The following is a 20,515-nucleotide window of genomic DNA, read 5'->3' as shown; positions in this document are numbered from 1 at the left end:
GGAGGTGAGGATTTGTTGAGCAGTGTTACTGGGAGTGGGAGCTCAAGTTCCAAATGCCCAAGCCAGGCTCAGTGTCTCTTCCTGCTGCCTGTGGATCGGGATGTAGAGCTCGCAGCTCCTTCCCCAGCACCATGTCTGCCTGCATCCCACCACGCTTCCCGCGATGATGACAATGGACCAAACCTCTGAAACTGAGCCAGCCCCACTCAGGGCTGAGCTCATGAATTCTCTTCACAGCAAGAGATCACTAAGATATCCACAGTACTTACTGAGGCAGGGTCTCTCCCTTAACCTAGAGCACCCCAATTCAGTTGCTCTAGCCAGCTGCTTGCCCACTGGATCCCCTATCTCTTCCTCTGGGATTACAGGCAGGCCACCATATTAAGAGTCAACAAAAGTCCTAGTTAAGAGAATGAACTCTTGGACTGAGTGGAATCTCCCATTCCAGGTGGGGTGGGCGCAACCATTTTAAGGGACTGTCCCTGGAAGGGGCTCACCTTAAGCCATGGTAAGGAGATGGACAGAGTAATTAGCGCTTCAGTGAGATGCTGTGCCTTTTCCTTCCCAGGATTCCTGCAGCAGCTTCTGAGCCACAGCCACACAAAGGTCCAAAGTCAGCTTGCTTTTTAAAAATTACCTACAAAAGGCCAACTTCTCCTTTCCTTCTCCTTTCCAAGTATGCTTCTCAACCCTTCCCCCAACATTTGGGGCTTGCCTCCCCCCCCCGCCCCGGCATGAGCACATCTGCCCTCCAGGCAAGCCTCAATGATCCCCCCATGTAGCTGCTGAGATTCCCAGCTTGCCTGCCTGGGTTTGTCTTTTAAACTCTAATGAAAATGTCCCTCTGCTTCCGTTTGAGGCCGTTCATACATTCTTGGATTAAGGAGACTAAGAACTCAAAGAGAGGAGCTGATTTCCTGTCATCCACACACGCTCAGTTGTTATGTGGGTGTGGAGGCCCAAACTCCAAGCTTTACCCACTAAGCTGTTTCTCCAGCCCCAGTTTACATGTTTCGAAGAAGTAAAATTAGCGACATACTTAAAACACACAGCATATTAAGGACAGAAACACAGCTTTGGAGAGAAAATATTTAATCTGTTTCATCAAAAACAAGTACAGAGCTTTGGAAGAGGTTTAGGTTTTCATGTACAGTAGAAGCACACTTGTGCTCCCGAGACCCGAGGTTCCCCACTTCTCTGGAGCTGGAAAGGCCACCATGGTCCTGTCACCCAACACCACACCTGAAAAAGCCAATGAGGAGTTTGCTCTAGAAATAAATGTGAAACACACAGTTGTGTAAAAACATATTATTCCACCCACATCAAACACTTAAAATGCATAGCAAGTGAATTCTCTCAGGACTAAGCCATGTCTACAAATATCAGCATCTAAACTTGTATACTGGATTTTCACTACACTGCTGAGGCATGAAGTCATCACAGCAGACCATCTCTGGGCTCACAAATTAAATTACAAAATGTATCCATACATGATTGGAAGAGTCTCTAACGTGACACACCTATGAACTGTTGGAGGAGTGACAGATGGAAATCATGATTATCTAGCAGGCATGAAGTAATTAATGACAGAGGGATGTAAGACCACACTGTCAGGCATGTGCAGTTAGGACGCTTAACTTCAAAGCAGAGCAGCTCGTGTAAAGTCACAGAGGGTCCTGTCACCGGCCTTTGGAAACTGAGCACTTTCTAGGAACTTCAGAGAAACAACCTCTGCACCAGCACTCCCACGCCAGGCTCTGTGGAACCCCGGCTCCTCAGCAAAGGCTCTACAGAAACCACAGCTGCCTCTCAGGGCGGACGGCAAGGTGCTGAGAGGGGCTCTGCCTTATTTTCTGTAGGTAAATTACAATGATGACAGCACAGTTATGCATCAACAATATATCCCAACGCTATGCAAACAAAACTACTTTATGTTTCTGGTGGAATTAAAAATAAAGACAACTAACTAAAAATAGAAGATAGCTCAGTGGCTATATTAGGAACTTGAGTATTTTTACCCCTATCAGTATAATTGACTGATTGTTTCATCCTTCTTATCTCAAAATGTTTTCTCATGAAACTAGGTACAGAATAATAATATTTCTTTTTAACTGGGCGTGGTGACACACCCCTTTGATCCCAGCACTCAGAGAGGCAGAGGCAGGTGGGATTGCTGTGAGTTCAACCCGGTTTACAAAGCCAGGACAGCCAAGGCTACACAGAGAGACCCTCTCTGAGGGGTGAGGGGATCTCAGCATTGATCTTGACCTCCCCTTAGTTTTATTTCAAGTGCAAAGCTGAGACCAAGTGCCCTAAGAGTTACAGTTTCAGAGTTAGTATTAAAAGAAGCTCTTTTGCCCAGGTCCACTTCTTAGCCAGGACAGCCACAGAATACTTCTGATGGAGAGCTTTGGGTTTAGTGTTCATTTCTAGCCTAAGGCTCATGTGGACCCAGGAAGAAGTGTATTGGAAAGTGCTTGCACTACTTTCCTTTGGGTCTGGAGGCTGCCAATAGCAGGATGTCCAAAGGCACATTGGAGTGACATGCAAGGGAGGAAAGGACACACCAAGCAATGAGTAACTACGCCTAGGCACATACTCCACAGTATCTGAGGGTTTAGCTCTTGCACTATAACCCCTGGCAATGATTAAACCAAAGTAGCACACTAAGGCAAAGGCTATCCCAGCAAAGCCTGCAGGCAGGGCTGAGTCCTATTCCTCCCAGCCTGTGAGCTCACAGTGGCCACCCAAGAGAAGAGGCACCAGTCTACACAGTCAGCACATGCAGGAGACAAGGCTTATTAGAATGCCACATGGTCCTCTTAACAAGCCTCTAACTTTTGTGACCATTCTTTCCATTAGCCTATTACAAAGAAAGGGGAGAAAAGCCAACATGATTAGGCCAGGGTGAAACAGAGACTCGGGCAGTGCGAAATCTTCAGGTGCGCTCTGCGGCACAGGTAGAAAAGCAGCATGCTGGTTAGCACTGAGGCCTAAGGTCGACTGCTTTGGTAAGATCTGACAGGTTTCGCATGGATGCCAGGAACGGCATTTCTGACACAGGCAGAGTGTGCGTTCCCCATTGCACCACACAGCAGGACCTCACTACCAAGCTCCTTGTCAACGGACAGCCCCTCTGCACTGGGCTGGCCTTTACTGTGCACCACCACTGGAACACACTTTGCTGCACAATGCCAAGCTGACCTCACATCGACTTCTGAGGCTTTAGAGGAGCCTGCACAGCAAACCACCAAGGCTGCAGACAGGCAGAAGACTTTTCATTCTACACCTCACTGCTCACAAAACAGTGTCTCAAATATGAGTGGACTTCTCAAGGTCTGTACCTGCCCTGCTCTTTACGACAAGGCCACCGGGACAGTCCCACTGGAACTAACCAGGATTTCAGTACATACAGCAGCCAAGAAAAACTGTGGCTAATGGCTGAAATTATGGGCACAGACAATCTTCTGGGGAAACTATATACCATTCCAAGGCCCAGGTGATAAGAATCTATGAAATGTTGAGTAAGTTAAATGGCTTTATTTGCATTTCAAAAACAATCATTCCTAGGGCGCCTGGAATTCTCTGGATTGATAAGTTACTACATAAAGGTGCCAAACTACGCAAGTCTGACAGACAATCCGAAGGCAGTGGAGCAGACAGCTGTGCAGGCTGGCACTGTCTTAGGGCATGGCCTTGACTGCTGGGGTAAGTGCCTAAGCCCTGGCTTCAAGAAGGAAGGCTGCTGGGAGGGTTAGGTGTGCTCCCCACACACCAAGCATGTGGGAAAGTACCGGCAGGTGGTGAGCACCCTTCTGCCGTCTGGAAGCCCGAGGGGGAGCCACAGACACGCCCCTCCTTCAGTGACTCCCCATCCGCCTCTTGCAGGAGAGCCTCAGTCTAGCATACTGCTCCCTAGCCACGGCTGAGTCAGTAGAGGAGACCCAGCGTCCTGTGCACTAGGTCCTGCCTAGGCACCGGGCACTAGCCTAGGAGCTTCCTGACCTCCGACAGCTACAACATGCCAAAGCAGCTTTCTTCTCTGGCACACACACAGCTACCTAGTCTACAACACTGTTCCGAAGCCCACTCCAGGCAACACACGTGAAAGCACTCTGAAGGTCCTGGAGAACAGGATCCAGGTGAGAGGAGCACAGCCCGGGGTGCTCAGGCTACAACTGGGGAACTCTGTGCAAGTCCCAAGAGCGCGTGTGGTGTTCAGCTACGGTTCCAGCTCCAGGAGGTCATTTTAAATGCTTCAATACAGTACAGAGATGCTTCTTCATAAACAATATTGTCTATGAGACACTAATACGCTCCACCATAAAGAACTCTTGAGCCCAGGTTCTGTTGGAACTACTAACATGTCAAATGGTGGAGAAATATTTTGCTGTAGAAACTGGAGTTGTGAAGAAAATGTCAAGCATGTGTCTGTGGCCATAAATTATTGTCACTATTAGTAACTAAACTGATAAGTAGCAGTTCATAAATTACTCCGTGCTAAACGCCGCATGTACGTGTCACTGAATCCTGGCAGCAAGCCCAGGAGGCAGCCCAGCAGCCCTGCTTTACAGGCTTAGGCCAGCCACACAGTGCACACTCACGCCACTCCACTGTGCTACACAACAGAAGCACAACCATCCCTGTCCCTATCAGCTCACACTTTAAAGGAAGTGGGCAAATGTCCTCTAAAACATGTCCCCATCTTTGGTGACGGAAGTAGCTTTAGAAAAGCTACTACACTAGTGCTGACAATTCAGATTAGCTTAGCTTTAACAACGTTAGATTTCTTCCTAAAGTGCTGATTGCTGAAAGACACAGAGAAGTAGAAACAGCAGGAGTCTGCTCTAGGCATGGATCAGCGACACAGCCCCTACATGTGTTCTCCTGCCATGTGCACGACAAAACTGAGCTTTTGATGACTTTGTTTTTGGCTGAGGACCGAACCTAGAGCCTCTGCGCATAGCAAAGACACATCCTCCAACCGAGTCATCTTTGGTGACTGGTCTGTAACATCATGCCAGAGGCAACAGCTCAGCTGATGCGTCACAACTGATTGACAAAACAGTCAACTCTGCGTGTGTGGAAACATCACAGTTACACATGTTCTTTATGCTCCCCAAATTTCCAACATTGTAAAACATAGACCAAAATAACTTATCTTCTTGGTATAAGCCCCGAAGTGGACAGGCCATAAAGCAATTAACAAGCTCTTAGCGGAAACAGAAGGCAGCTGCAGATCCAGATGTTTCTAAACTAAACTTTCCAGGGTGTCCTTTTGTCAGACACTTCTGTCACTCATGAATCTAGGAAGCAATGCACACTACTCAGTGTGCGTATTCTCAATCCACACTAATCCATTAGCAATGACACTCTAGTCTAACAGCAGCATGACAGGCAGGGGAGTGAGCAGTCAGACTGTGAAGATCTACTGAGTCACCGAAGACCAATGAAGATTCTACCCAAACAAACGGGAAGCAAAGGGGTCCCAAAGAGTACTTATGTGATTTTTAAGGTACATAAAACTACTGAATACATACTTGTGCTTTTAGTGTGAAAACTAAGTTACCATTATTTCTACACTAGTTAAACTGCTGCAGAGAGTGATACTGTTTATGTCCTCAAACAAGGAATGGCTGAGCTGAAATAGTCTCATCCTGTGCAACTGGAAATGAGGAATAGAGCAAATCAAATGTGGCTGCAATGCCTGGAAGGTACCTTCCCCACAGAACATCAGCCAGACTGGAGTCACAGAGCCTTCGCTTTGGCTGCTCCGGGAAGCAAAGGTTTCTGGGATAACTATGTGTAACTCTAAACACGATCCCTTTCTGTTTACATTTCCATTTCTCTTAAAGCTTTTGAAAGTTACTAATTAAAGTCATGATCTATACATTCTCATGTTAGAGATTTCTTTTTAGCTAACTCAATAATAAAACAAGCAAATATTTCCTATCAAAAACTACTTCATAAATCAACCAATAAATAAGTAGAGTGATACTTGAATGATTACACTTCCATCTAGGACTTTTGCAGGAGGGGAGGCAGGCTATGCTAGACTCTTACAGACACTCAGTTAATTTATAGGTGGAGCTCAGCCGATGCTTCTGAAATCTTGTAATCTGAGTAAATGTCAAGTCAGTTTCAGACTCAGAAACAAATTTTAGTCCCTGAAAGACAGGCTTTTACACAGTTATGACGAGAAGCTATGATAACTAGAGTCACAATGAAAACCAGGCCTCCCAATATCCCTTTCAATGCTCTTTCTTACGGGGTTCAAGAAAACAAATACCAGAGCAGTGTGAGTAAACCGCTGTGGTTCAGCCTCACATTCTAAATGGAGTATTTTAAAATAACTTTACCTGCCAATCACATTAAAACATTTTACATTGAAAACAGCAATTTGAAGGCTTACATATGATTTTTTAAAAATACCAGAATTAATGACAATTTAAGTTCTAAATAGGGAACTATTTATAATAGTAAAAATAAAACAATAAAATCCCAGACCCAACAAATCCGTATTTAACTCTTAAAAGTGCAATGTAAATTTCCAAAACAACATAATGCTCATTTTTATCAAGCTCAACCATTACTACACACACACACACACACAGAGACACACATACACGCAGCAACACAGCCTGACACCCGCCCCAGGGGCCAATATGGCTCTGGGGATCAAGGCATGGCCTGCTATGAATTATGTTCATTAAAAACAGTTAAGAGTAGGTCTGCACGCCCTTAGAAATTCTCTATTTCTTTTTATTTTCATATAAAGTTATAAGGCATTAATAACAGAATGTTAAAACAAATAATTTTTAATAAAAATAGATTAAAACTCTCTTTTAAAAATATCTCAAGTGATAAAAACCACAGAGGAGATGGTCAGTACCTACTTGTGTACTCTAAGCTTCCCCTGAATGAATACCTTCTGCCCTGGCTCTGACCAGACCTCAGCGCCAGGTGTACAGCTCAGGCCTGCCTGAAGTTACTGTGACACTTACACATGAGATAGGCTGCTGCTGAGAAACACTGAAGAGGCTATTTAAGTAGCTGGCATTATGAGTATATTCTGTAGTACTGCAGGGACTGCAGCCTTATGCCAAATAGCAGTACAGCTCACAGCACTGTGGTTTAAATGACAGTTGAGGACTTGGCTAGCACACAGCTAAAATGAAGACATTTATTTAGAATGGAATGTTAATAAGGAGCACAATTTTATTTTGGTATCAGTTGTTACAACTGAGCAATGGTTTCTATGCTTTTTCCCTAGACGATGGCAGGATGGACAGGGCTGCTGGCCGGCTTCTAGAATACGTGTGTGAGCTCCACAGAAGCTGCAGAGCCTGGCTGGGCACTGCTTATCTGCAGAGGCTGCCTGAATAAGATAGCCTTCATCATACAGGCACTGCTGTCTGCACTGCAGTAATACAAAAACACTCCGACAGACACCACAGCTTCGAGTGACACGCAATCGGCAGGAATCTGCAAGGAAATTGTTGGCTGATGGGAAAGATTCTCTATGTCTCCAGATGGGTTCTGGTCTTGAAGAAGCCACTCATTGCCTAGAAAAAGGAGAGAATATTATTAAGATTGTAAAAACCCAGGAAGCTGGGGCATGGCTCTGGGCAGAGTGCTTGCCGCCCAAGTGTGACAGCCAAAGTTCAGATCCCTAGGACCCACAGACGCTGGGAGCATGTGACAAGCACCTGTAACCCCAGAGCACGGGAGATGGGGACAGGGCATGCCCGCAGCAGACTGGCCAGTCAGCCTATTCAGAACAGTGAGCTCGGGGTTGGTGAGACCCTTCCTCAATATTTCAGGGGGAGCAAGATCAAAGAAGACACATGACATTAGCCACATGAACACACAAACACGTACACACACACCTACACATACATGTGTGCTCACACATGTGGACACACGCACATGCATAATATACATACATGTATTTGAAAGAAATCCAAGAAAATTCTAAGAAAAGCTGCCCCCAACCATCAAGTGTTTACTTCGAGTCTGAGTGGCAGGCATTTCGCTCTGCCATGAGGTCAGACTGACGGCTCCTGTTTCGTCAGTGAGGGTCCTCCCTTCTGTGAGATCTATAAAACACACCACAACCTGGTTTCTACTGAAATGAAGCTGACAACTGAAGGGATGACTCTTTAGCTCTGTCACACCCAGCTCAAAGTAAGGGCTATTGCTTATTAATAAGCAGAGGAACCACGAGGCAGTAGATAATTTTTAACCAAAGGGAAAACAATCTTCAGGGATACGTCTAAAAACTACAAAATGAGCTTTAGTGGATACAAGTGTCCACACAATTCAGCAGTGATTTCGAAGTCCAGACAAGACAACAACAAACTGTTATTTTAACATTCAAATCTAGAAATAGGACATCAACCATTTCTTTGTGTACTTTTCACATATATCACAATTATGGCTTATGAAGACACGAGATGCCCATGTCTTTAAAACATTCACAAATGCTAACCACTTTAACTATTTCTAAAGAACTAGCCCCAAAGAGAAAGCTTCTTCTATCCCTAAGTGTAGACATGGGCCCTGTAATACTTTCAGCATCTTTGAATTACTTGGATTCTTGTATAAAAGCTTATTTGTCCTATATAGTAAAAACAGAGCCAATATTTTACACAAATAATGAAATATCTCAGTATCTGACTCCTTCACTTTAACATCATCTTCACCTTACAGGGCAATGACTCAGCATTCAATAATCTGGATGTTTAAGAACGCAGTGTTAAAAAGGTAAATTGTCAAAATCTTATTTTTAAAAAAGAACATAGTAGCCTTTACAGAGAGAGAAGTTAAATATGCGATCCCCTACTATGGGCTTGCTGCCATAGGCACAGACACGAGCAGAATAGCTCAACTTCCTCTAGGACCTCCTGGGCCAGGAAGGAGGTGAGGGGTCTGCACAGGCTCAGTGAGCTCACACTCGGAGCAGCTGTCTACCTGCTGCATCCTCGTGGTCCTGACATCTCACTGAGGCTGCACACCAGCCGCTTCTGTGTTGAGAACAAGTGTGTGAGAGGGCATGAGAGAGGAGGAACTGAGGAAATGAAGATTGAGTGAGAACGTGTGAAAGAGCGTGGGAGACTCGGACAGAGGAAGCTCATCTGAGACAGCAAGTCCTGCGAGAGAGCTCTGGAGCCAGAGCTTCACCTTAGACCTGCTATCCGCTGTGTTCCCATAGTCTAACGTCCAGCAGCACTGACTCCTCACCGTCCACTCTGAAAGGAGGACTTATATACACAGGGGCTGAGAAGGAAGACTACAGTAAAGATATTAAATAAAGAAGCTCCTCTTTATTTCTCATCGGACCCTTATTCATTTATTCATTTATTTATTTATTTATTTGATTTTTGGTTTTTTTTGGCAGGCTCTTGCTCTGTAACCCAGCTGGCCTGGAAATCACTATGTAGCTCACTACCCTCAAACTCCTGATCCTCCTACCTCAGTCTCCTGAGTGCTGGGATCACAGGTGAGGCTTTAAGTGGTCCTTTTTGGGGACAAAATGAAGAAGGTAGAATGTGGCAGACATGCAAGCAAGTCTAATTCCCAGGGCCTACGATGCACACAGCTGCCAGGGGTCTCACAGGCCACAACATTTTAATGGAAGGGAAGAGGGAAGACGAAAGGCCAAGAGAGAACTATCTAAGTGGGTTAGAGCTGCATTCATGTGTTTGCCTATCACTTCCTTCAACTCTTGCCCAAACCCTCAGTAAAATACTTAACAGACAGAAAGCACCAGTCTAAAGAGGAGAAGTTTCCTAATTAGTCTTAGCACTATGCACATACCTTCAGCTGCTACAAACCAGCAGCTGGGTACATCTTCGCTCAGCTTTGCCCCTGATGGAAGGTCCAGCTTGAGCTTGAGCTGCAGGGTCTGGCCAGGATGCACGGTCACAGCGGGGAGGCTAATGTGGGGGGCAGACTTCGGCACTTTGGGCACTCTCTGTTTCTCTTTAGGGAAGGGGCCATCTACCACCGCACTGCCAGACTTGAAAATTGGAAGCTAGAAGACCAGAGGACGTGCATTAAAGCAGAAGCACTGTTAGGACAAAGCTGGAGAGAGCTGAGCCTTAGACTTGGGCAGAAAAATGAAGTTTCCCATCAATGAACTCAGCTGCCATTTAATCTAAAGAGTATTTCCCCGAGTGCAGAAACAGTCTGCCTCAGCAGTCAGACTCTCGGGGACAAAGAGTTAAACTAACTGTCCCACGACTATAAATGAGGGAAGTAAGCAACGCTTTACAAACATAAGGGCATGGGGACAATATACACTCCTAACTTTCACGCCAAGAAAAATCTATGCAGGAGATGACACTTTTGATGCTCTTCTGTAATTTTTATTTTAAAATAATTACCTTGCAAACACTCCTTAGGTTTGCCCCTCCTCCCCCAAGCTACGGTACATTAAACGGCAGTGAGTGGGCAACAAACTTTCTCTTTGAAAACTGATCTGAACTTGGTCACTTTTTTTCTCAGACCACCTCATTTTCAGAGTTTGGGGGGCTGGGACTTCTGACAATTTGGTAGTGGATTCATCACAAGAACAGATCTAACGATCACAATAAACAACCAGTCCACACAGCACAAATATAGTGTGTGTCATGACTTCTACACATTTGAAAACAGACCTGAGGGCTCTATTTTTATTAAAGGTTCATCCAATTCACTCCAAATTACAGCGTTTTCCTTAAATTCTCAAAACACTATATTTTAAGACTAACAGGAGATCCTCAAAGCAAGCCTTCTGGTCTAGTCATCCCAGAACACCACAGGGGTATCCACTTCTGGCCCCTTTCTCCATAGCCAAAGCAAACATGCTTCAAAGCTCAGTGTTGCTCTTGAAATCCACATCCTTTAAGCTACGTTTTAAGATAACTCACCACAGAAACTGTTCTTGCTTCTAAATCCATCACCTTAATTTGGTGATTGTTCGTGTCTGCTACATATAACAGCCGCCCACGCTCGCCGACACACAAGCCCCCGGGCTCATTAAAGGCTGACTCCGCGAAGCTGGAAGTGGCATCACTTGCATCTCCGGTCCCTGCTAACGTTGTGCAGCTTTTTGTTTTTGGATCCACAACTTTAATCTAAACAAACAAACAAATAAACATTTCCCCTGAAGCCATCTTGGTTTACAGCAGCCCCAGGGAAACCAGAGGACTCCCAACTGCCTAGTATTTTCAGTAAAAACCTCAAAAAAGATGTTTTCATGTTTTCCTAAAAATCCCAATATTCAAACTACATCACTGAAGGAGAGAAATTTCATCCTAAAAGTATGCCTTTTATAAAATCTTAGTTGGACCATGTTTTCTTGTTAATTCCAGGATTTTTTTTTTCTTTCTGGAATTAAAACCAGCTTTTTTTTTCCCCACTGTGGAACATACTTCCACAGGTACACTGGCTTCTTGAGAGCACTGTGTGAGGACTGCGTCTTCTGTCAACTGCAAGGCATGCTGGTTATATCTTAGTACACTAAGTTATGGCTGCTCATCACACTGCAGAGAACTCTGCAGTGAGAGCAGAAACAGCAGACGGAAATGGAAATGGTGCAGAAGATGGACGTTTTTTGCTCATGGTCACTGATTGGGTGACAGCTCATATTCCTCATCTGTTTGTGTCCCAGTTAACTTTAACTGTCAACTCGACACAATCTGGAGTCAACAGGAAAGGAAGTCTCAAGTAAGGAACTTTAGGCAGACTCTCAGTGGGCATGTCTGTGAGGAATTGTCTTGTTGATTAATGTGGGGAGGTGTATCCCACTATGGGTGGCACCAGTCCCTAGGCTGGGTCCAGGGTGACATAAGAATGCCAGCAAGCAAGCTTGCCTTCAAGTGTCAGCTGTGACCTCCCTCAGTGAAGGACTCACTGTGGTGGTGTGTGTTAGAACCTTCCCCTCCTTTTGGTCAGTTTTATCACAGAATGAAACCAGAATAGCTGGCTCATCCTTTCTCCCTAACATTGTTTCCTTATTTCCTGACTTTATTACTGAGTATCTTTGATGGGTCACAATTCATATATTAGGTCACAGCCACTGGAATTAGCTTAGCATTGTCCTCAGTTCAGGTATCATACGCCTCAGCAAGAAAGGCCCAGAGTGAGCTGCACAACACTGAGGGCCATGGTTGTGCTCTTCAGAGAGAGAGGTGCTGGGCAGAGGCACAGGGGTCAAACACGAGGCAGGAACTCGGGCCACGACTCACCTTGTGGTTGTAAGAGTCGGCCACATAGAGCATGCTTCTCTTCTCATCCCAGGCAACCCCAAGTGGATGCTGGAGCTTCGCACTGATGCCTACTCCATCAACATCACCAAAAGCAAACAGATTCTTTTATTTTTTTTTTTTTAAAGAGAAAGAAACAGCAGTTATTAAAAAATTTCAGTGTCTTGTCAGGAGAGAATGTAAAAACTAAGGTCATTGTGCTGCTAGCGGGGGACACTCTGGCTTCCTGGTAGAACTGGGCATGTGAACAGACTGGTGAGCTCAGCAGTCTACACGACCTACGCGTGCCACCGTGCCTCTTCACTCACAGCAGCCCCACATCTGCCAGCCTAGCGCTCTTTCCAACGCACTGCTACAAACCCAGGGCAATCTCTGTTTTGTTGCCAACAGCAGACACTTTATCGTTTCCTTTCCCTGGAGCCTAAACATTTATGTGCAGTCGGGCAGGGCCGGTTTCCTTTTCTTAGAGGCTTGCCTTGTGTTTCTTTATATTCACACTTTCTTTGGTCTGGCTGCACTTTATCACAGACAGGCCAAGAATGAACCTCCTACAATTCACGACTGGTTCATGGTCCAGGGAACTGCACATTGCACAGTGACTTCCTTACCATGGGATCTCGTTCTCCTCCTACAAGGTGCTTCACAGCTCCATCTTTGAGTGAGATGGTTCTCACTGTGCTGCTCTCACTATCTGCCACAAAGAGGCAGCTCCAGGGATCTTCTGAGGCTAGAGAGAGACCTGAAGGCTGGGCAAAACCCGCCTTGTGAGGATATGCATTGTTCCGGTTCTCTTCATTTCCACTTCCAGCAAAACGAAGGCAGGTTCCTTTCTGTAGCTCGCTGAAAGACAAGTTCATGGGTGGGGTCCACAAGTTACTAAAGGAATGTAAATGACCAGATCATGGTGATAGCAGAGCTAAACAGATCACAGAACTGCTGCTGTCCACCGCCTCAAGGGTCTAGTCATTCTCCTGGTGAGCCACCACGCAGGGCTGGCTCACTCCTCTGTAGTATACACATTGCTGAAGTCACCCCAAACACCAGGTAAGAAATCCCTGGAGCCACAACAATGGTCAGATTATTATGATATAATAACGAGATGGTTTTATTCTCAGTTTAACTTCTTAGTTTTGTACAATATCAGGTTCTAGAAGAGAACTTAATAAGGAGATGATCCAGTTTTTTGATCATTTCAGGTTTCAAGTTTCTTTAAAAAATGTCTGTGTCTTCTGTAACACCGAGAGTAGATTTAAGGAAGCCAGGTCTCTAAGCGTGACCACTGAAGAAAATGACATAATGACTGCACTGCATTAGATGATCAATCATACAAAACCCACCTCTTCTATACACTGGGAAACGTCTATTTAATTTTCTGCAGCACAGGGCATGTTGGCACACAACTGTCACCAGCCCAGGGCAGCTGCAGCTACAGACAGATTGTGTCTCAAGATGGTGCAAAGGACCACTGCTGGTTCCTTTTGTAATGCAGAGCAAGTTTACACTTTGATTTCTAAATTTATGCCAAAAGGATTATAAAGATTATTATAAAGATTATAAGGATTATGGCACTGTGAGAAAGAGGACGCTGACTTCACATATAAAGTGAGAAACTATGTGTGCACCATCTCCAAACCTAGCACACCACACCACGACCAGCACTCTGGACTGGTACCTTTCCAACACTAAAGAGGGCGGGAAGCAGGGAATAAGAGGAACAGAATGAAGAAAACATGGCCATTTATTCAAGGAACTCACACAAATTAGCTGGTCAGAGAAATATGTGCAAAACTTACACAGCAAGCAAAAAAAGGGTCTAAGCACGTTAGAAAGGAATCTGTGGTGAGAAGAGCAGGAGGAACAGTGACACGAACACATTAAGGTCACCATTCCTGCAGGTCTGTATTAGACACTATCTTTGTCTAATGCACCCACAACATTAAGATGCAGATCACTGTAGCTTGAGCAACCACTTTCCTGCATTTTTCTGTTACAGACAGTGGCGACTCCTCTTACAAGGAGATGCAGGAAGCCCCGATAGCATACTCTGGCCGCTGCTGTAATTACACCTCATGCGCTCTCTGGTAATCTATTGCTCAGGCCACTACCGCCTCTTCCTGCATGGCAGTTACCACCTCCTGAATGGCACCGTGCTCCACCTCAATGCTGGAAGGATTCTCTCAAGAACACATCTGATCATGTCATCTCCCAGCTTAAGGCTTTCTGTAACAGCCTTGGAATGTCCCAATCTCTTAAAAGGACTATGTGCTGATACCACTAGCACCAGCTCTGTGTGGGAGATCTCTGCCACACAAGCCCTCCAGACACTTCCATCCCCCTCACTAGAAAGCACAGTGTGAAAGAACACTGTGGAGGCTCTGCCACACCATTTCTCTACTTTCCACTGTTTGCTGACTGTTTCTCCTGCGGACAGGCCTGTCTTTACCACAGCGTTTCCTTTCCTCCCCACTGCCTAACACGTGCCTAATGAACACATTCAACACATTTTAGAGCAGTGGTTCTCAATCTTCCTAAAGCCGTGACCCTTTAGTATACTTCCTCATGTGTGTTGACTTCTAACGGTAAAATTATTTTTGTCATTTCATAACTACAATTTCACTCCTGTTATGAGTCATATTGTAAATATCTGTTTTTCAATGGTCTTAGGTGACCCCTGTGAAAGGGCCATTTGACCCCAAAGGGGTCACAACCCACAGGTTGAGACACATGATTGTCATAAAACATTATACAACTATGTCCATACCTGTCCCTGAACATCTAGGCAGCTGTCCCTTTCTACTAATAAACTTGACTGTAATTGGCCAGGCAGTGTGGTGCACACCTTTAGTCCAGTACTCAGGAGGCAAAGGTGGAGGAACTCTGAGCTTGAGGCCAGCTTGGAGTACAGAGCAAGTTCCAGGACAGCCAGGGCTACACAGAGAAACCCTGCACGAAAAAAAAAAAAAAAAAAAAAAAACAAAACAAACCAAAAAAAAAAAAAAAATCAAAATTCAGAAAATAATGCAAGCAAACAGAAGAAGACAGCCAGTGCCTGCTTCCTTGGCTACGCAACATCTTTATGCTCTATGAGTCTGTCCAGTCCCTTTTTTTGTCAACTTGACATAAACAAGAGTCATCTATGAACAGGAAACTTGAGCTGAGAACATGTCTCATCAGAGCGACCTGTGGACAACTTATGATCCATTTTCTTGACTGATGCTTGACATGAAAGGCCCTAGCCCTGATGGTGGTGCCAGCCCTGGACATGTGGCTCTGGGTGTACAAGAAAGCAAGCGTGGCAAGCCAGTGAGCAGCAGTAATGGGCTCTGCTGAGTCCCTTCCTCAGACTCCTCCACGATGGACTGACTATAAGCTCTAAGCTGAAATAAACCCTTCCCTTCCCAAGCTGCTTTTGGTCATGGTGTTTATCAAAGCAACAGAAACCTCACTAGGACCGATGTTCACAGATTTGATTATTCTATAAGCTTTTAACTGAGCTGTTATGTACCAGACTACTAGACACAGGGACACAAAAACAAATAGGATGAGGCTCCTTTCTTTAAGAGGTAATCTAGTAGGAAGGAACAGTTAAGAGCAGGTGTGACCCAAGAGACAGAGAACAGAGAAGCAAGAGAAGACGTAGAGTGAGGCCACAGTAAGGAGCACACCTGCTCTGCCTGAGGATGAGGGAGAAGAGGGGTCAGGAGACACGTGTCAAGGCACTGCTCTTTCATCCTCACACGCCCGACAGTGGCTGCATGTGCCTACGCCCACTGTATGTGCCAATGCTACGCAAGACCCTTCACACAGCAATCCAGAGGTGAAACATGAAAGAGCTCTTAACTGTTCCTTCCTACTAGACAGCGAGGTAAAGGGGCTGGCTCTCCTATGCTCGCACAGGAAGAAGCAGCAGGGACTGGCAGCCACTGGCCATGCACACTCAGCTCCTGGAAGAGTGGCTGCAGACGCCTGTACTGTGTTCATGCTGTGAAGGATCCGAGCCCACCTGGCATTTCTCTCTCTCTAGGCGCTCAGAAGAACAGCTCTTCTCAGACTCTTAGAAATCACATGCAGCCACAAGGCTTAACCAAGGCTGATGAAACATAAGCCCAAGTGATGCATGTCACTTCTGAGCAGCAGCTTTAGAGCCAGTCAGTGACTCACCACCTCCTCCTCCCTGTCTCTGCCTCAAGGGCTGGCCAAGCTCCTGATAGCAGCTGCTTCCTCAGCCTGGAGTGCAGGCCAGTGTTCCCCTGTGAATCCACATGAGCGAGCAAGAGAACCCCTGCTCCACACTTCTGCGCACTGGGGGCTCCAAGGAGGACAGTCCCCTTAGGGGCACAGCCACTTACCTTTTCTTTGGCAGCGTACCGGTGTCCAGGAGGAGCGCCCATATCTGATGAGTCCCTGCCATGGCTATCCACAAGATGTCATTGTTTTGGACCTCTGAACCTTTATGAAAATAAGTAGCAAGTATTATATATATATATATCCTAAGTATTACATACATATCTTAGCAAGAATTATATACATATATATATAGTATACATATATACATATGATACTTAATTCAGAAACAAGAAATCTGTGGATGATACTAATTTTTATAAACTGGTTGTTTTTGAAATGACTCCTCAGCAAGACATTTGTTCCTACAGTTGCATACTTACCTGCAACAATTTCATGAAAACCCAAAGTTGTCCAATTTTTTTTTTTAATTAAATGCAGTCAGGGTATAATTCAATGCATGCTTACAATGTGCAATGACAAAATTAGCATTTCCATTTCCTTAAACCAAATCCACACATTCTTAATAGCAATAAGTCAGTCTGCATCTCTGGAAACAATGTTTTTAAACACTGATTTTTTTTTTTTTTGTCACAAAAAGTGGGCTCACATTCTCTAAGAAAACTCTGGCAATTTCCATGAAATAAATGATGCTTTTAAGAGCAGTGTGGTGGCACATGCCTGCACTCAGAGGCTGGGATGCAGAGGCAGGAAAAGCTCAAGCCTATTAAGACTACACAGAACGTTCCAGGCCAGCCTGGGTTACAAAGTGGACACCCTGTGTTAAAACAAAGTAACAATGAAAACAAGCTTAAGGAATGTGTCTTTTTATCACCAGCACATGAGATTTGAGACTCAGACACAAAGTACAACAGTCATTTAAAAAGCCACTTGTCTAGCTGGTTGTGACATTTATGGGAGCATGTCTGTGGGAATGTGCATGTGTGTGGAGGCTAGTGGGCAATGTTGCGTGTCTCCTTCAACCATGCTCTACCTTATGTACTATTAGACAGGCTCTCACTGAACCTGGAGCTCAGTGATTTGGCTAGACTGGCTGCTACTAGGAAACCCCAAGGATCCTCCTACCTTAGCCTCCCAGGGTTGGGACTGTAGGCACATGCCTCTGTGGCTGGGCTTGTATGTGGGTGCTGAAGACTGAACTCAGATCCTCACGCTGCATGGCAAGCTCTTTACCAACTGAGCCACTTTTCAGCCCTGGTTTAAAAACCCTTCAAAAAGTTTAACAGACTAAGAGTACAATGTAACTGTTTACAACCATTAATTTTATCATTCTATTTTTAGACAATGAGTGACATCACACTTATTAAAAGAGAACAAAGCTGTAGTTCTCATATTAATTTTGTTAACATATTTAATTTAATTAGGATGTATTCTGAAATAACTGAGACATTTTAACTAAAGTACTCTGGTAAGACATTATCTTATAGAAAGTTATTTTATTTGTAGTTTCTTTAACTTCAAGAATTTTGTGATGAGAAGGGTATTTCTTCCTTAATTAGTAATAATTTTTAAGCGCCTTTCAATTTAGAAACAACCCTCAATGATGATTGTTCTCAAGTAATTATGGATGCTATAATCCCAAGCATTTTCAAAAAAACTCATTGGTTTTCTCAAAGGACCACGAGCTAAGTACTGTTAGAAAGTCTAACTCCAGATGAGTAACCAAGCACAGGGAAGTCAGGCGTGCCAGGTCACTAGCTAGCAAAGGAAGGAAGTCGACACTGGGCCCAAGCAAGGCAGAGAGAAAAAGAACAACATCTCAGCCATCAAGTGCTGAGCCTTCCTCTGTTCTTAACTGCTGTACAGGGGAAAGTACTTCTGTGTCCCTCATGCACACACAATCATTTCCACAGATGTAAGTGATTCCAAAGAGGATTCTGCTGCCCATATATTCTGGGGACTCACTTTCTGCTTTATCACCACACCAAAAGACCTTCACAATTAATTTTTTAACACACATTGCTTCATCAGTTATTCCAGGGCTACTCTCTGGGACTACTAAAATGACTATGTCATCTAAGCCAATAAAAGAGTTCAATATTTCAGATATAATGACATTCAGATGAAAAGTCCTTACAGGCAGTAACACTCCATTGTCAGCCATGTTCATTATTTCATGAATCTGGGTCTAGCCTTCATAGCATAAGCATGAGGCAAGCATCAATGTGTCTACAAACTCAACAGCCTAGAGAGGATGGCACTGAGGAGGAGGACTATAATGACATCTTTCACAAAAGCCCGCTAATCAATAATAAGCACTGCACTTGCAACACAAGATCCCAACAATACACTCAGTTTACAACTGCTTACTCCTGTTAAAGCCATCACAATCTAAAACTATAAACTCTTTATAGCAAACAATGAAAATGAGCTCAAGTTCCTGATTAGATAATTATTAACAAAGGAAATGAACAACAAAACAAAAGCTTCAGTAAGTAATATAAACAAAAGGCACCAATGAATAATACTTATTTTTACAAAATCTGGACTGTTTCCCACTCACAGTATTCCAAAGCCTGTATTTATCCAGTAACATGTTTACACTAACACACTGAGTACTGTAGACAATTACCATTTGAAGCCCACTACTAGGCCTCCAATTCTCTCTGAATAGAACTAAATTATGCACAGGTGTGGTGACAGCCTGTGAAACAAGAGGAAGTGTCTCTTCCAAGGCCAGGGAGCCATGTAGTCCAGGATCTGAATCCTGGCTGCAGCTTCTGCCCAGTTTACTCACCTGTCAAGCGAGGCTATGACTGCCCATCTCTAAAGATGACCAAAGGGGTGAGCACAGCTCTGGAAATGAAGCACCACACAGTCCCATCCCATGCTGGGTCCTAGACAATATCTGCAGGCCTTCAGCTCCTACCCCAAGTATGCTCCCTTCTTCCTCCCCCTAGGACTCTCCCCTCAGCACAGGAGACAGACATTACCTTGCATGGTAACCAAGGTCATGCTAGAATAAATCCTTATTTTATTATTAATAACTTCTATTTCATTTTCTATTTTAAAGACATGTAAGTATAGTTGGATTATACATCTGTGGATTTTACTTTCATTCTTTTTCAGGTAACTGACAATGGGGCTGGACTTGGAGTCTAAGAGGGCTGAGAATTCTCAAGTTACATATGAAAATACAAGTTTTCAGTACCTTTGAATGTTTCTAGTTATAAAAATGCCAAGAAAACTAAGATCCACAGATAACCTATCTAATTTGATAAACACTTTCAAAAGAATTTATAGCAAACATCATATTTAATGATGAAACACTATAAACATGCTCCTGCCAGCAGAAATAAAAGACCTACCATTACCTTTATACAGCATCATATGAAGGCCCTAGCTTGTGGAACAAAAGCAAAAATAAATGCAAATATTATAAATGAAACTAAGTATTAGCAGGTGACATGATTATATATAAGAAACTGCAGAAGAATGATTAGAATTTACAAGTAGGCCTCAGCTTGACAAAGAGATATCCCCCCCTCAGTTTCTCTTCTTGTTCCCAATCCTCTTACCTCTCATTCCCATTCTCCCCACATTTGATCCTCACCCTTGTTTCCCTCCCCATTCCCTCTCTTCATCCACTTCTGCTGTCTATTCTATTTCCTCTTCTAAATGACATTCCAGCACCCTCCCTTGGGTCCTCCTTGTTACTTAGTTTCTTTGGATCTGTGGATTGTAGTACAGTTACCCTGTACTATAGGTCTAATATGTGTTTATAAGCGAGTACATACCATGTGCATCTTTCTGGGTCTGGGTTACCTCACTCAGGGTGATCTTTTCTAGTTCCATCCATTTGCCTGCAAATTTCATGATTTCCTTATTTTTAATAGCCAAGCAGTATTCCATTGTGTAAATAAACCACAATTTCCTTACCCATTCTTCGGCTGAGGGACAGCTAGGTTGTTTCCAGTTTCCAGCTATTACGAATAAAGCTGGAGTTGAGCAAATGTCCT

General features: G+C 44.3%; 1 protein-coding gene across 2 annotated transcripts in view; it reads right to left on the bottom strand.

Moving 5' to 3' along the window:
• Positions 1–1,075: 1,075 nt before the first annotated feature.
• Positions 1,076–20,515, bottom strand: part of Nhlrc2 (NHL repeat containing 2) — a 53,863-nt gene continuing 34,423 nt past the window's right edge. Inside the window, exons 6-11 of one of the 2 annotated variants that reach the window (XM_021630994.2) lie at positions 16,601–16,700; positions 12,860–13,091; positions 12,234–12,356; positions 10,914–11,120; positions 9,820–10,036; positions 1,076–7,565 (exon numbers count right to left, since the gene is read on the bottom strand). In XM_021630994.2, the coding sequence (XP_021486669.1) occupies positions 7,309–7,565; positions 9,820–10,036; positions 10,914–11,120; positions 12,234–12,356; positions 12,860–13,091; positions 16,601–16,700 (1,136 nt within the window). In that variant the 3' untranslated portion in view covers positions 1,076–7,308. The remainder of the gene's footprint in view (positions 7,566–9,819; positions 10,037–10,913; positions 11,121–12,233; positions 12,357–12,859; positions 13,092–16,600; positions 16,701–20,515) is intronic. The other variant, XM_060391584.1, reaches the window with a different exon arrangement.

This window comes from Meriones unguiculatus, chromosome 1 (assembly GCF_030254825.1).
Source record: "Meriones unguiculatus strain TT.TT164.6M chromosome 1, Bangor_MerUng_6.1, whole genome shotgun sequence".
In the NCBI taxonomy this organism is placed as follows: Eukaryota; Metazoa; Chordata; class Mammalia; order Rodentia; family Muridae; genus Meriones; species Meriones unguiculatus.
The sequence above is the reverse complement of the archived record's forward strand: the minus strand, read 5'-3'. Positions and strand labels throughout refer to the sequence as shown.